Genomic DNA, 18,777 nt, shown 5'->3' on the forward strand with positions numbered 1-18,777 from the left:
CAAAGTCAATCTACCTCCAATAAAAAGGAGATTAGCTTTCCAAGACGACAACCTTTTTTTTAAAACGCTCGATCAAGGGATCCCAATTACTCACCAAATTCATGTTAAAACCTAATGGTAAACCAAGGTAGTGAAAGTGCATGTTACCCGGCAAGCACCCTGCACTTGTAGCCATAAATAAAGCCTCGTCATCGGATACCCCCACGCCATGAATATTAGATTTCACATTATTAAGTTTGAGATGCATATAATATTTGAAAAACGCGCAAAATATTTTCCGTATCCGACACATTCCCATTAATAGTAACTATCACATCGTCTGCATAAAAAATTGGCAAATATTACCATCACCATTACCTATAGAAGTGCCACTAATGAGATTAGCTTCGAACGCGTTCTTAATCAAGATATGAAGACCCTCATAACAATAATGAATAAAAATGGACTCAATGGGTCTCCTTGTCTCAAACCCTTCCTAATAGAGAATTCTTTAATCGGGCTTCCATTAACTAAGACCGACGATCTCGAGGACTTCAAACACATCATAATCCATTCCCGCCACAAGCATCCGAAACCCAAAACATCAAGCATATGATCAACAACTTTCCAACTCACGGAATCATACGTCTTTTCGAAATCCACTATAAAAATCAACAATTTCTTCTTTCGTTTCTTATACCACGACATGATTTCACTCAACATCATTTGGCCATCCAGAATCTGTCTACTGGCAATAAACGCAGACTGTGCTGGACTTATGATCTTATCAATCACCTTAGTCAAACGTTTCGCTAATAATTTAGCATTTATTTTAAATTGCATCCCAATTAACGGAATAAGCCTAAAATCTTTAATTCCAATGGGATTTTCTACCTTAGGAATCAAGGTAATAAACGCCGACCCAGATCCATTAGGCATTGACCGATTTTCGAACACCTTACGAATACCTGCACAAACGTCATCCTTTAAAAGGTCCCAATAAGCGTTAAGAAATTGAAGCGTAAAACAATCCGGACCCGGGGCCTTATCACTACCACAAAACCAAATCGACGCTTTAATCTCATCATTATAGGCCATTTCTTCAATAAGTAGTCTATCTTCTTCATTGAGTTTCCTTCTTGCGATCAACACTAGAATATCCCATTCCTCGTTACTTTCTTGGAATTTATTCTTATAAAACTTTCAAAATTCATACTTGATTTGAAACGGACTAGTAATCCACACTCCGTTAACCAAGATCCCATTAATCGATTGAACTTCCTTTTATTTTTTAAAATGGTGTGAAATTTTTTTGACTTTTCATCACTCTCCACGTCCCATTAAATTCTCGTGTTTTGACAAGTATCCATCGCTTCCATTTTATCAATTTCATTTAACTCTTTGATAACGTTGTCCTCTCGGCTAACTCCTCAAGAGAGGCACAATTGTTATCCATCAATGTATCGATCACTTACAAACGAAATTTAAGATCATTACATCTTGTTTTTTCAACAGCCCTTTGATCCGCCACCCACACTTTTATTTTTGCTTTTAAAAAGCATAGCTTGGATATAAAATCAGCATCAGCACTACTACAAAACAGGGTTTCCCGGACGATTTTTCCAGTCTTTTCCGTACGGAAAATCATCCCGAAAGGTATTTCCGGACGACAAATCGTCCCCAGAATATCGTCCGGAAAAATTTGTCCCAGAAAGGTATTTCGAACTACGGGTATAATCGTAAAGTTTCATTTCATTACGGAAATTACTTCTGTAATAAACTTCCAATGAGACAATCATCGACGGAAGGGTCAACATTTTGTGTTGAGAAATATATAATGGTGTTTAAGTGGATGAAAAATGTTTTAGATATGTGTTGATGAGTTTAATAAATGTGTGTATATATAAGCAAAATCAACAGATCCAAAAGTCATCCCAGATGTCGTCCGGAAAAAAACGCGCGAAATTTTCACCCTTTGTGGAGCCAATTTTTTTCAGGAAAATTAAAAAAAAAATTATGTATTTCTTTCCGGACGACATCCAGTCAGGGGCGAATTTAGAGGGGGGCAGGGGGCGCCCGCCCCCAGTCGATTACGAAATTTTAGTTTAAAAATTTGGATTTTTTTCATTTTGCCCCAAACCCAAAAGCCATTTGCCCCAAAACCTACATATTTTGCCTCAAAACCTTCAAATTTTGCCCACAAACCTTCAAATTTTATCCAAAAACCTCAAAATTTTGCCTAAAAACCTCCAATTTTTGTCCCAAAAACTCCGTATTTTGTCCAAAAAAGTTGCTACGGTTTAAAAAAAAAATTTCGCCCCCGGTGAAGAAGAATCCTGCTTCCGCCACTGCATCCAGTCGTCCGGAAAAGTCGGTCAACATTTTAGAAAAAAGTGGGACACAAAAGCAGCTTTTTTGTCGTGTAGTAGCTTTTCCCGGACTACAAAAGTCGTCCGGAATAAACAATTTTCTAGTAGTGCAGTGACTTCATCATAACGCCAAGTAGATGCAACCAACTCACCAAAACTTTCTTGAAGCATCCAAGATGAAAATAATCTGAAAGGCGTAGGACCAAAACCCCTTTGCAGTGCACCCGCGGTACATATTTCCTATATCTTTCCCTTAACCACTGTAACAGTGCCGCAACCAATGTACCACACCTGTTGAGTGTCACAATGTGTGATCTAGCTACTACCACCACTACGGCTAATAAAATGCATATGCGTTTAAACCTTAACTTCTCAATTGAAAACCAAACACTAGAATACGAATTCAATAGCATTTCATATCATAAAAAGTTGAGTTCAATACAATTAGATTTTGATTCAATTAGTGATGTAACTATCCCCCCTCTAAATGTTCGATCATACATTTGATAAATAAACAATCTTAAAAAGCGAGCTTTAAGGTTATAAAAATTAACATAATTAAATGTAAACATATAATTTGGACTTTCATCATCTTCAATTCATATATTCCTTGCTTCATGCTCCAAAACTCAATAGATAAATTTCAAATCTTTAATTCAGAACCTGTTACGTATGCATCACCTTCATAGTCATTTAGTGTGTCCGGTTGATTAAGCAGAAGTAGTGATTCTGTGTACGAGGAGTTAACATAGGAACAATCAACATAAAACCCAAGATTGTTGAACTGTTTCGAGTAAGGTTCATAAGCTACAAGCTCCGATCTCTGTTCATCGATCTTCACAATTATAAGTTGCTCATTATCCCTGAATCCCACTACCTTCCACTTCTCTGGTAAGGTAACAGTGAAGTCCTCGAGCTCGATAAACGATTTTGAAACATGGTCCATTAACCACACCTTGTGAACTTCTTTTGATTCCATTATTTTTCTTTGAACCACACCTAGAGAATCTCTTAATTTAAACATGTAGAAGTTATCGCAGGCTAACTCATCTGGAACGTCTATTTTTGTAAATTCTTCACTAGCCAAATCAAACGATACAATCGTATAAGTGCTATTATTTTCAAAACTATTTCCTACTTCGGCACACCAGAAAATAAACCCGTTTAAAACTAATGGAATTCGACTCCACAATTTGATATTGAACCATCTACTAGGAACAAATTTTGTTAACGGACTTCACCAAACCCCTGTACTTAATGTAAATACCTCAACTCGCCAAAGTTTAAGCCAAACTTTCCATTGATAATCACGTGGAGCTGTATGCATAAGTAATTAAGTATTCTAACAATCTTAGGGTCAAGAGAGTTGGGATAAAATCCAAAACCAACATAAACAGTTCCAGTATTATATGGCACATCAATTACTACAGATTTTCGTATGGAAGGATTCCAAATAACATAACAATTTAAAGAATCATCATCTTCACCTAGATAATAACCAGTAAAACAAAGCAAGCCATGAGAACAACCTACAAACTTTGAATATTGCTTCAAAATTTTAAGTCGATTAACAGACAGAGGATGCGTTAACGAAATCTTGTGTTGGGTGAAAGAATCATCATCATCAACTAGCAAACAATACTCTCCTCTTTCATGATCATCATCCACGTCGCCTTCGTGCACATTTAAAAGAAGACGACGTCGTTGAGCTTGGTGGACAATGTAATCGGAACTGAATGCAGAGCTATCAATCAAAGATTTCCATTCTTTCGAGACTTGATCGAAATCGAATCAATGATTCAACAGGAAGACGACAAAGGATTTTAATTTGTAGAACTAAAGGTATGTAATTTGCCATCGTTGTTTTTTTTATATCTCTCTCTCTCTTTCTTTTTTTCTTTTAAGATGTACGTAACCTATCTATCATTCTATCGTCTATCAATATTTATAACAATGTTTTCAGCAATTGACGGGAAATCTCTATTTTTTATTTTTGGAAAATAATTATGAAAAATCTAACCTTTAGATAACTATGAATTTATGCTACAAATTCCTTAAATTCGGTCATTTCTTTTGGAAATAGATTCGCATTACAATTTCTTCCTATGAAGTATATACGAGTGATTATCTAGAGTGTTATATTGTTTACTTAGTGAAATGACCTGAAATGACCCGTGAATCCATAGATTTGTTTAAACGAAACAGTTTAATGATATATTTTAGGTATTAAGTTAATTTAACGCTAAAGTCATTTAGTTTAATGACCCGTCAGATTCCGACTAAGAAACTTCTCGTTGGTTTTACAGACACATTGATGTAATTAACTTAGTCGGAATAAATGAACTACATATATTCTCTCACCATCATCTTTCAATTTTCATCAAAATTACTATTTTCCTTGTTATAAAAGCCTACACAGAACATTTTATTGAGACATGTATTTCGCATATATATATATATATATATATATATATATATATATATATATATATATATATATATATATATATATATATATATATATATAACGTAATTAATCTCGTAAAGAGAACTCATTTGTGAATTTGAATAATAATATAATAATAATTAATTAGAGTGAATTTTTTCCCCGAAAAATATGAAATAAATAAATAAGTAGTTTAATATAAATAGTCATTAATTAGATTAATGACATCAACTTAAGGACTTAAATTTTTTTCTTTTTCTTTTTGATTTTTTTAATAAAGGAATTAGCTTAATAATGACATCATCATTATAGGATTTTAATAGAAACTATAGATTAAAATAAATAAATACCCCGAATTAAGTGTTAAGCATAATAATAATAATAATAATAATAATAATAGTAATAATAATAATAATAATAATAGTAGTAATAATAATAATAATAATAATAATAATAATAATAATAATAATAATAATAATAATAATAATAAAAATAATAATAATAATATAATAATAATAATAATAATCTCTTCTCTTCTTATATAGTCGATCCTTATAAGTTGGTAATACTTTGAATATTTGAGAGTTATCCTCAAATAACGTACTAAATCTCATCTCATTTCGTACACACATATAAAAAAAAAAATTAATCAAATTTCATCTATTTTTCTACCTATTAACGGGGATTCGGGTCATGGATATATCATACTCGCTAAACAACACGTGAGTATACCTGTCACCTATATACTTATATTTAACTACACTTTATTATACTTAAAACGTGTGAGTTTGCTCGCGGGTCATGGGTATTCGCGGATCATGACTATTGTCATAACCCGACCTTAACCATAAGGACGAATACAATAACATATGATTTCATCGCGAGGTATTGACCTCTATATGCGACATAAAAACTGCATTCGTTTTTACAATACAAACCATAGCTTTTATTACAAATACAAGGTTTAAACAACTTAATAATGATTATCGTTTAGCGATAATCTTAGACTTACAAACTTTACATGTGATAATAACAATACGACTTACAACATATTTTACATTACAAATCCTCCGATATGCAGTTTTATTTTTGACACAAATATGCATACTCAAGATCTTGCTTAAATTCAACATGTTGCAGCGGAAGCTTTTAGTTATCACCTGAGAATAAACATGCTTAAAACGTCAACATAAAGTTGGTGAGATATAGGTTTAATGCCGGCAGCGTTATAAATATAGACCACAAGATTTCATATATAAACGTTTTAATAAAAATATTCTAAGTTGTTGAGCACTTGATAACCATACTTAACATTTAATCAACGTCGCATATTCCCTTTATTATGAAATCTTACTACACCGTACCAAGTGTAGTCACCGAAACGAAGTACTGTTCAACCGTTGAATACTGGTCGTCCAGTCCGGTTGGGGTTGTCAGGCCCGATAGATCTATCAACAGGATTCGCGTTTACAATACCTCATGTAAATAGTAGTTACCAAGTTACAGAGAAGTATGCCAGTGGTACAACTCAACGTAGAATATATATTTTTAATCACTTGTGTCCATAACGTAAATCATAAAATGCATGTATTCTCATCCCGAAATATTTAGAGTTTAAAAGTGGGACTATATACTCACTTTTGCTTTGAAGGTAATAAACACGAATTGGTCTCCGATTGATATCACAAACCTAACCATATATATAATATATCAACATATTTTCTTTTCAAGTAATCGTTACATATATATGTATATACTTTTAATACTTTTAATATTTTCTTAGTCCGTAGTTAGCAGTCCGATGTTAGTGGTCCACAATTAGTTGCTTAAATAAAATAAATAAAGACCCCATCGTATTCGTATTGATCAGAATTAATCTCGACCCATGGTACCATGTTGTCAAGTGACGTGTTGCGTACATAAAGTACCGTGTTGTCAAATGACGTGTTGCGTACAATCATGGGCTTTTATTTTTGGGTCAAACCGGGCCAAAATAAAATTTTAAGACATTTTTAATAAAGCAATGTTAGCCCAAAAAAAAAATTTCCAAGCTGACCTGGCAGCTCGACCCCAGCCAGGGGCTCTGCCCCTTGGACCCCGCCAGAGGTTGCCACCCCTTGGACCCCGCTTATCGGGGGCGCTGCCCCCGAACCCCCGTCATAATCAAGATAAGTTCAAACAAGTGTGCACTCCACACTTCCCCAAACTTGTTCGATATTTATCAAGATTATTTTGGTTACAAATTAATCCCATTACACTTAAATCATATTGGTGACATAGATCACCAACACATTATAGATTGTAAGTATATATGTCAAAGAACGTTACATATAGTTATCGTTTTGAAAACTTAAGTTAGTGGTCTCAAAGTATACTTATAACTCATTGTTGTTAGTTCACAATGAAATGTTAAACCATCCTTAAATCATGTTAAATATGTATAGATATGTACATATACATAATCGTATAATTATCGTGTGTTATATAGTTCGTGATATCATCGGTCAAATTGGACGGTCAAACGTTGTGTGAAACTCTTTTCAAAAACATAAGTCTCAACAGTTTGGATTGCTTATCATGTTGGTAAGGTTTATTTTATGTAAATATTAATCTCATAAGTATAAAACAATCGGAATAATCCGGGTCGTTACAAATATGGTCAAAAATATTAGCCCGTTACAAGGGCTCTGACGAATAAGGAAAAAATCATGATGAACGCATCACAAATTTAAGGGATTCCTACCTGACGCATGAAGTGTCATCCACTCATCCCTATCCCTATAGATATTTAATAACAACTTATAGTTTACACACTTAATAATCATATTTAATAAAGGCGTTATATAATACTTACTTCAACATATTTACCATAATAAGTCAAGTTTAAATGCGAGTTATAAACTAATAATAATAATAATAATAATAATAATAATAATAATAATAATAATAATAATAATAAAATAATTAATAATAATAATTAATAATATATAATATAATATAACTTTAATACGGTATATCTATCTATAGTATCATATAAATTTCTAAAATGATGATGTCATAAATAAAGATTATTCAAGTTTTAAAAAAAAATCAAAATTAAATAAAAAAAATTTAAACCCCTCATAATGATGTCATTAATATAATTAATTATTCTTAATAAAAATATAAACATGATATATAAAGAAAATACCCCCATTACCATATGTACAATATTTTAAACATTATGTACAATCTTATGGTAAAATACCCCCATGACCATATATACAATATTTGAAACATTATTTACAACTAGTAATGACTGATGACAATAGATCATATATGGATCGGGCGATGTCATATCCATATCCATATCCATATTCATTTAGTTTTTTTCATCCATATCCATATCCATTATTTTCAGTTCATCCATCCATATCCATATCCATTGAATGTAGCGGGTTAATAGATATCCATTGAATATTAAAAAAAAATTAATAATATTTCCTAATATGCTATGTAAACATAAACGTAATATAGTAAAAATATATATAACATGACATAACTAAAATCTATCCACAAAAATGTGTAATCTTTGTCGAAGATAGAACATAATTTGTTAAATTTACTATTAAACATATAATAAAAAATTAAATATGGAATTTGTATGTATATTTTGTTACATATACGTGTTTTACTGAATATATATCATAGTTATTTTGTTATAAGCTTACAAACAAAATGTAAATGTAACGATAAATGCATTTGATATTGTAAAAATGTAAGTATATCTCTATATATATATATGTATTTATATATGTATTTCGGGTGATAATGGATATATCCATGGATGAAAATTTTCATCCATGTCCATATGCATATCCATTTAAGTTCATCCATATTCGTATCCATATCCATTTAGTTTCATCCATATCCATCACGAAGCGGGTGGATCGGATGGATATCCACTGAATCAGGTGACCTTTGTCATCCCTATGTACAACCTTATAATAAAACACCACATGACCATATGACAAACTTTAAAATAAATTGTATAATCTTTTGCAAAATACCCCATAAACACATGTATAAACTTTGAAGCATATTGTACTGCCTTCATATAATAATTGTATTTTAGTTTTAAAAAAAGAAAATTAAAGAGGCATTTATTATCACTAATAAGTATTATTAAAAATATAAAAACACAATTTTAGAACAAACGTTATTATTATAATATTATTATTATTTAAATATGGGTTCTCTTTACGAGATTAATTACATTACATATGTATGAGAAATACATGTCTCAATAAAATATTGTATTTTTATGACAAAAAAAATAATAATTCTGATGAAAATTGGAAGAAAGCAGTGAAAGAATAAATGTTGTTCATTTATTTTGACCAAGTTAAATATATCAATATGTTTGTAAAAATAACGACAAGTTTTTTAGTCGGAATCTGTGGTTCCACGGGTCATTAAAGTAAATGACTTTAACATTTACGTTCACTTAATACCTGAAACATATTATTAAATTGTTCTGTTTAAACAAAGTTGTGGTTTCACGGGTCATTTCACTAGTATAAATATATACACGTATCCATCTATCTATCTATGTTTTATAGATATCAATATAATAAATGAAATAAGGTTTTGATAATTGGGTCCAACTCACTTCATCGTTCGGTGATTTTGGGATTGATGACCACCTCAGGTCTTCCACACAGTGGCCGATGTTTGTGAAGACATGTAGGGGCATCCACTCTATATGGATTTAAAATATATATATATATATATATATATATATATATATATATATATATATATATATATATATATATATATATATATATATATATATATATATATATATATATATATATATATATATATATATACGTTAAAAATAAAGTTTTTATTGGTGTTTACATCCGCTAAAAATGAAAATTCTATTAAGTTTTTACACTCGCCTCATTTCTATTCTAGTTCAAGTTCCGACACTGCTTCCAAGTGTAACATCTCGCATTTTTTCGTTAATTCATTTTAACGCCCGTCTTTTTTTTAAATAATCTTTCGTCATCTATATTTGTACCTTCCGTTAACTAACGTTCTTAACATTTCCGTTATTGGATTGCAACATCTCCCGTTTACTCTCGCGTATTTAAAATAATCCGTTTGGTTAATTCACGCACCCTCTTTTAATCTCGGGGGACTATTGTTGCCAAGGGACCAAAGTGGAGACTAGTGGCCAACTAGTCACCACCACCCACCTTCCATCTCTCACTCTCTATTATCTCTTCTTCATACTTCCATTTTTACTTTCAAACACCCACTTCACAAATTCATCATCTATTTCACATCTATGAAGCTCACAACAAATCCGACTACATATTCGTGATCCTCTCTTCATCCTCTACAACTTGATACTAATTTCATCTCATTTGGGTAACTTTCTAAAAACTCTAGATTTCATATTCTTAGTGCTTTTTGACTTGAAATGGTGTTAATTAGTGTCTATGGCTCATTGTGATGTCGTGTATGTAATTTGTATGCTCGATCTTCTTATTTGGTGTAACTAGCATGAACACTTGAAATGGGTTAGTTTAATACTTGATTTTGGTTGATTAAATGTTGTTAGATGATAAACCTTATGTGTTAAAAGTGTTACTAGCATCATTAGCTTCGTTTTGGTATGTGAGATGACATGAAAACCTTACATTAACTTGATTATTGATTTTATGATTCTTGGTTAGGGTTTGATAGATCTTAAAATGAACATTCGATGCATTAAATGCTTTACAATGTTATTTGTAAGTGTTTAGTTGTATTGTATACATAATTACATATGAAACGGCATATTATATGTGTGTAGTAAGTTCCCAAATCATAAAATGCGTTTTACGAACTTGAAACTTCAATGATGAACTTTTAACGATCATTCGATGAGGATTTGGTCATTTTAAATGATGTAATTGTTTGGTGATATGTGTTTAGTGGTATTCCTCGTTAAAATACCTTTTCAACGATATAAGATACATGTTTTGAGTGTTTGCGGTTCGTTATTTGTGAGTTGGTGATTTTTGGTTCGAGACTTAACAAATTCGGCAAACAGCATCTTTTATGTAGTAAAGCGCGCCGCGCAACCTTGAGCACGCCGTACACATGTAAAGGTGCAGATGCTTAACCCATGGAATGGTACCTGACCTGGTTCCACGCTATAATGTGCGCCGCGCATATCCCCAGGCTAATTTTCTTTGTTGTTTTAATTTTCACAAACTTTTTTCCCGCTTAACCGCAACTTCAATTAACATGAAATTTGGATAACATGCTCATATATGATTTCTCATCATGGGAAAATTGTCGGATACCCGACCCGATGTAGTGACCCGAACTTTTCCATGTTTATATATATTAATTGAGATTGATATTTACATGATTAAATGTTTCCAACATGTTAAGCAATCAAACTTGTTAAGACTTGATTAATTGAAATATGTTTCATATAGACAATTGACCACCCAAGTTGACCGGTGATTCACGAACGTTAAAACTTGTAAAAACTATATGATGACATATATAGGGATATATATATATAGTTACCATGATACTATGATAAGTAAACATATCATTAAGTATATTAACAATGAACTACATATGTAAAAACAAGACTACTAACTTAATGATTTTTAAACGAGACATATATGTAACGATTATCGTTGTAAAGACATTTAATGTATATATATCATATTAAGAGATATTCATACATGATAATATCATGATAATATAATAATTTAAAATCTCATTTGATATTATAAACATTGGGTTAACAACATTTAACAAGATCGTTAACCTAAAGGTTTCAAAACAACACTTACATGTAACGACTAACGATGACTTAACGACTCAGTTAAAATGTATATACATGTAGTGTTTTAATATGTATTTATACACTTTTTAAAGACTTCAATACACTTATCAAAATACTTCTACTTAACAAAAATGCTTACAATTACATCCTCGTTCAGTTTCATCAACAATTCTACTCGTATGCACCCGTATTCGTACTCGTACAATACACAGCTTTTAGATGTATGTACTATTGGTATATACACTCCAATGATCAGCTCTTAGCAGCCCATGTGAGTCACCTAACACATGTGGGAACCATCATTTGGCAACTAGCATGAAATATCTCATAAAATTACAAAAATATGAGTAATCATTCATGACTTATTTACATGAAAACAAAATTACATATCCTTTATATCTAATCCATACACCAATGACCAAAAACACCTACAAACACTTTCATTCTTCAATTTTCTTCATCTAATTGATCTCTCTCAAGTTCTATCTTCAAGTTCTAAGTGTTCTTCATAAATTCTACAAGTTCTAGTTGCATAAAATCAAGAATACTTTCAAGTTTGCTAGCTCGCTTCCAATCTTGTAAGGTGATCATCCAACCTCAAGAAATCTTTATTTCTTACAGTAGGTTATCATTCTAATACAAGGTAATAATCATATTCAAACTTTGGTTCAATTTCTATAACTATAACAATCTTATTTCAAGTGATGATCTTACTTGAACTTGTTTTCGTGTCATGATTCTGCTTCAAGAACTTTCAAGCCATCCAAGGATCCTTTGAAGCTAGATCTATTTTTCTCATTTCCAGTAGGTTTATCCAAGGAACTTGAGGTAGTAATGATGTTCATAACATCATTCAATTTATACATATAAAGCTATCTTATTCGAAGGTTTAAACTTGTAATCACTAGAACATAGTTTAGTTAATTCTAAACTTGTTCGCAAATAAAAGTTAATCCTTCTAACTTGACTTTTAAAATCAACTAAACACATATTCTATATCTATATGATATGCTAACTTAATGATTTAAAACCTGGAAACACGAAAAACACCGTAAAACCGGATTTACGCCGTCGTAGTAACACCCCGGGCTGTTTTGGGTTATTTAATTAAAAACTATGATAAACTTTGATTTAAAAGTTGTTATTCTGAGAAAATGATTTTTATTATGAACATGAAACTATATCCAAAAATTATGGTTAAACTCAAAGTGGAAGTATGTTTTCTAAAATGGTCATCTAGACGTCGTTCTTTCGACTGAAATGACTACCTTTACAAAAATGACTGGTAACTTATTTTTCTGACTATAAATCTATACGTTTTCTATTGAGATTCATAAAATAGAGTTCAATATGAAACCATAGCAATTTGATTCACTCAAAACGGATTTAAAATGAAGAAGTTATGGGTAAAACAAGATTGGATAATTTTTCTCATTTTAGCTACGTGAAAATTGGTAACAAATCTATTCCAACCGCAACTTAATCAACTTGTATTATATATTATGTAATCTTGAGATACCATAGACACGTATACAATGTTTCGACCTATCATGTCGACACATCTATATATATTTCGGAACAACCATAGACACTCTATATGTGAATGTTGGAGTTAGTTATACAGGGTTGAGGTTGATTCCAAAATATATATTGTTTGAGTTGTGATCAATACTGAGATACGTATACACTGGGTCGTGGATTGATTCAAGATAATATTTATCGATTTATTTCTGTACATCTAACTGTGGACAACTAGTTGTAGGTTACTAACAAGGACAGCTGACTTAATAAACTTAAAACATCAAAATATATTAAAAGTGTTGTAAATATATTTTGAACGTACTTTGATATATATGTATATATTGTTATAGGTTCGTGAATCAACCAGTGGCCAAGTCTTACTTCCCGACGAAGTAAAAATCTGTGAAAGTGAGTTATAGTCCCACTTTTAAAATCAAATATTTTTGGGATGAGAATACATGCAGGTTTTATAAATGATTTACAAAATAGACACAAGTACGTGAAACTACATTCTATGGTTGAATTATCGAAATCGAATATGCCCCTTTTTATTAAGTCTGGTAATCTAAGAATTAGGGAACAGACACCCTAATTGATGCGAATCCTAAAGATAGATCTATTGGGCCTAACAAACCCCATCCAAAGTACCGGATGCTTTAGTACTTCGAAATTTATATCATATCCGAAGGGTGTCCCGGAATGATGGGGATATTCTTATATATGCATCTTGTTAATGTCGGTTACCAGGTGTTCACCATATGAATGATTTTTATCTCTATGTATGGGATGTGTATTGAAATATGAAATCTTGTGGTCTATTATTATGATTTGATATATATAGGTTAAACCTATAACTCACCAACATTTTTGTTGACGTTTTAAGCATGTTTATTCTAAGGTGATTATTAAGAGCTTCCGCTGTCGCATACTTAAATAAGGACGAGATTTGGAGTCCATGCTTGTATGATATTGTGTAAAAACTGCATTCAAGAAACTTATTTTGTTGTAACATATTTGTATTGTAAACCATTATGTAATGGTCGTGTGTAAACAGGATATTTTAGATTATCATTATTTGATAATCTACGTAAAGCTTTTTAAACCTTTATTGATGAAATAAAGGTTATGGTTTGTTTTAAAATGAATGCAGTCTTTGAAAAACGTCTCATATAGAGGTCAAAACCTCGCAACGAAATCAATTATTATGGAACGTTTTTAAACAATAAGAACGGGACATTTCAGTTGGTATCAAAGCGTTGGTCTTAGAGAACCATAATTTTGCATTAGTGTGTTTTATCGAGTTTGTTAGGATGCATTAGTGAGTCTGGACTTCGACCGTGTTTACTTGAAAAATGATTGCTTAACAAATTTTGTTGGAAACTATATATTTTTTACATGTGAATATTATGTGATATATTAATCTCTTAACGCGTTTGATATTATGTGATAGATGTCTACCTCTAGAACAAGTCCCATTGACTCACCTAATAATAATGAAGAGTCAAATGTAAATTGGAATGATTCGTGGACTGATTCACAAGTTCCCGAAGAGGAACCGGAAGAAGAATCGGAACCGGAAGAAGAATCGGAACCGGAAGAAGAATCGGAACCAGATGAAGAAATAGAACCGGTGGGGGAAATAATAAAACGGTTAAGTAAAAGAAAATTCTCAACCAACCGACCAAGGTTAATTATGGTCAATGGTGTTTCCGCCAAGGAAGCAAAATATTGGGAGGATTACCAATTCTCCGATGAATCGGATTCCGACGAGAATTCCGATAATGTTATAGAAATTACCCCAACTGAATTTAAAAAGGCAAAAGAAAATAATAAGGGAAAGGGCATAAAAATAGAGAAATCTAATTCCAACCCCGATGAACTTTATATGTATCGTCAACCCCTGAAGTCCTTAAGTTGTAACAATGACCCGGGAACCTCTAAACCACCAGGTTTTTCTAAACCAATGTGGAAAACGATGGCTCGTATTAGGGGAACATCATATATCCCTAGAAACTTGGCAAAACGAACCAAAACCGAAGAAGAAGAAACAAGCGAGTCGGAATAAGATAGTTGTATTCGTGTGGTGTAATATATGTAATATAGTGTGCTTATGCTTTATGATATATGTAAAAATTGCTTGTATTAATACGTATTTTTTTTTATGAATCTAACTCTTGTCTATTTTACAGTATAAAAACACAAAATGGATAGACAACCCAATATTTTAAGAGACCTACCCGGAGACATGATTGATGAAATCTTGTCTAGAGTCGGTCAGAATTCTTCGGCACAACTATTTAAGGCGAGATCAGTTTGTAAGACATTCGAAGAACGTTCCAAGAATGCCTTGGTTTATAAAAGGCTTTCGTTCGAAAGATGGGGGATATCACATTGGGAAATCCATAAGTTACGATGTGTTTACTTTGACGCATATATTGCGGGGAACCCAAATGCTATTTTACGCAACGGGTTAAGAAATTATTTTGACTCAGTATATCCGAATATAGGACTTCGTGATTTAGAAAAAGCGGCTAACATGCAACATAAAGAAGCATGTTATGCTTACGGGTTAGTAATGTTCGCTGCTCACCAAAGTGAGAACAAGAACATCGGGCTACAACTATTAAACAAAACGTTCCCACAAGTGACGGAGTCGGTAATTGGGGTAAGAAATGAGGTTTTTAGATTGTTACGGGACTGTTGGACATTACGTAACCCTCGTCCCTTTGACGACATTACAACACGCTGTCTTATCAACGGCCATAACGGTTATGTTCCACAAGACCAAGGATGGGAAGTAATCCTAGTAAAACCAGAATGCATGACTTGTTTCTGGACGTATGAATTACGTGTCTTTATTGCCTTTGCTGAACGACTTGTGTACTAGCTAGAATTATCTTCACAACCATCTTGTATCAAATTTATTGTGTGCTATATTTCATGCTATATGTAAAATAAGCGGTATTGTAAGTTTGTAAAATATTGTGTAAAAGTTTGAACGCGAAATATTATTATAATCAGTTTTTCATATAGAATTGTAGTAGTTGAATTGTATATTAGCTACTAAGTATGAACTTAACGGGTAGGTACTACCCGAATTTAAACTTATAAAATGCTAATATGAAGAAAAAGCTTTTATAAATGAGTTCATATTATGCTACGAAATACTATTAACTTCTCTTAATATTCTGTATGATTAACTTGTTCCATTTGACTATTTTGAAGGAAATGGCACCGACTACTCGACACACCGTGAATATGAATGAAGAGGAATTCCGTACTTTTCTAGCTTCAAACATAGCCGCAGTACAGGCTGCACTACATACCAACAATAACCTTGGATCTAGCAGTACAGGAAATCGTGTAGGATGCACCTACAAAGAATTCACTGCCTGCAAACCTTTGGAATTTGATGGAACCAAAGGACCGATCGGATTGAAACGGTGGACCGAGAAGGTCGAATCGGTGTTTGCCATAAGTAAGTGTAATGAAGAGGACAAAGTGAAGTACGCTACGCATACCTTCACAGGTTCTGCGTTAACATGGTGGAATACCTATCTAGAGCAAGTGGGACAAGACGATGCGTACGCACTACCGTGGTCAGCATTCAAGCACTTGATGAACGAGAAGTACCGTCCCAGAACCGAGGTCAATAAGCTCAAGACAGAACTTAGAGGGTTACGAACCCAAGGATTTGATATTACCTCGTACGAAAGACGATTCACAGAATTGTGCCTATTGTGTCCGGGAGCATTCGAAGATGAGGAAGAGAAGATTGACGCGTTTGTGAAAGGATTACCGGAAAGAATCCAAGAAGATATAAGTTCACACGAGCCCGCCTCCATACAACAGGCATGTAGAATGGCTCACAAACTAGTGAACCAGATTGAAGAAAGAATTAAAGAACAGACTGCTGAAGAGGCCAATGTGAAGCAAGTCAAAAGAAAGTGGGAGGAAAACGGTGATAAGAATCACCAATACAACAACAACAGCAATTACAACAATAATCGCAACAATTATCCCAACAATCGCAACATCAATCGCAACTACAACAAATGGCCCAACAACAACAATAACAACAACAACAACAACAACAACAGCAACTACAACAATCATCCCAACAATAATAATAACCGCAACAACAACAACAATCAGAAGCAGCTATGCCAAAGGTGTGAAAAGTATCACTCAGGGTTCTGCACCAAATTTTGCAACAAGTGTAAAAGAAATGGTCATAGCGCGGCGAAGTGTGAGGTCTACGGACCAGGGGTTAATAGAACGAAAGGAACAAATGGTGTCGGAACGAGTAATGGCGGAGCAAGTAGTGTCGGAGCAAGTTATGCCAATGTAGTTTGTTATAAATGTGGAAAATCGGGCCACATTATTAGAAATTGCCCGAACCAGGAGAACACGAATGGACAAGGCCGCGGAAGAGTTTTCAATATTAATGCGGCAGAGGCACAGGAAGACCCGGAGCTTGTTACGGGTACGTTTCTTATTGACAATAAATCTGCTTACGTTTTATTTGATTCGGGTGCGGATAGAAGCTAGATGAGTAGTGATTTTTGTGCTAAATTAAGTTGTCCATTGACACCTTTGGATAGTAAATTTTTACTCGAATTAGCAAATGGTAAATTAATTTCAGCAGATAATATATGTCGGAATCGAGAAATTAAACTGGTTAGCGAAACATTTAAGATTGATTTGATACCAGTAGAGTTAGGGAGTTTTGATGTGATAATCGGTATGGACTGGTTGAAAGAAGTGAAAGCAGAGATCGTTTGTTACAAAAATGCAATTCGCATTATACGAGAAAAAGGAAAACCCTTAATGGTGTACGGAGAAAAGGGCAACACGAAGCTACATCTTATTAGTAATTTGAAGGCACAAAAACTAATAAGAAAAGGTTGCTATGCTGTTCTAGCACACGTTGAGAAAGTACAAACTGAAGAAAAGAGCATCAATGATGTTCCCATTGCAAAAGAATTTCCCGATGTATTTCCGAAAGAATTACCGGGATTACCCCCACATCGATCCGTTGAATTTCAAATAGATCTTGTACCAGGAGCTGCACCAATAGCTCGTGCTCCTTACAGACTCGCACCCAGCGAGATGAAAGAACTGCAAAGCCAATTACAAGAACTTTTAGAGCGTGGTTTCATTCGACCAAGCACATCACCGTGGGGAGCTCCTGTTTTGTTTGTCAAGAAGAAAGATGGTACATTCAGGTTGTGTATCGACTACCGAGAGTTGAACAAACTTACCATCAAGAACCGCTACCCACTACCGAGAATCGACGACTTATTTGATCAACTACAAGGCTCGTCTATTTATTCAAAGATTGACTTACGTTCCGGGTATCATCAAATGCGGGTGAAAGAAGATGATATTCCAAAGACTGCTTTCAGAACACGTTACGGTCATTACGAGTTTATGGTCATGCCGTTTGGTTTAACTAATGCACCAGCTGTGTTCATGGACCTTATGAACCGAGTTTGTGGACCATACCTTGACAAGTTTGTCATTGTTTTCATTGATGACATACTTATTTACTCAAAGAATGACCAAGAACACGGTGAACATTTGAGAAAGGTGTTAGAAGTATTGAGGAAGGAAGA

At 33.2% G+C, this 18,777-nt stretch overlaps 1 protein-coding gene across 1 annotated transcript; it reads right to left on the bottom strand.

Moving 5' to 3' along the window:
- Window positions 1–2,991: 2,991 nt before the first annotated feature.
- LOC139874342 (putative F-box protein At5g50220) lies at window positions 2,992–4,033 on the bottom strand. Its single transcript, XM_071861787.1, has 3 exons — window positions 3,991–4,033; window positions 3,616–3,835; window positions 2,992–3,532 (listed from the first exon to the last, which is right to left on the bottom strand). Exons 1-3 carry the CDS (start codon window positions 4,031–4,033, stop codon window positions 2,992–2,994), a joined length of 804 nt encoding a protein of 267 aa, XP_071717888.1.
- Window positions 4,034–18,777: the final 14,744 nt, after the last annotated feature.

The sequence above is a fragment of the Rutidosis leptorrhynchoides genome, chromosome 11 (genome assembly GCF_046630445.1).
Source record: "Rutidosis leptorrhynchoides isolate AG116_Rl617_1_P2 chromosome 11, CSIRO_AGI_Rlap_v1, whole genome shotgun sequence".
Lineage (NCBI taxonomy): Eukaryota > Viridiplantae > Streptophyta > Magnoliopsida > Asterales > Asteraceae > Rutidosis > Rutidosis leptorrhynchoides.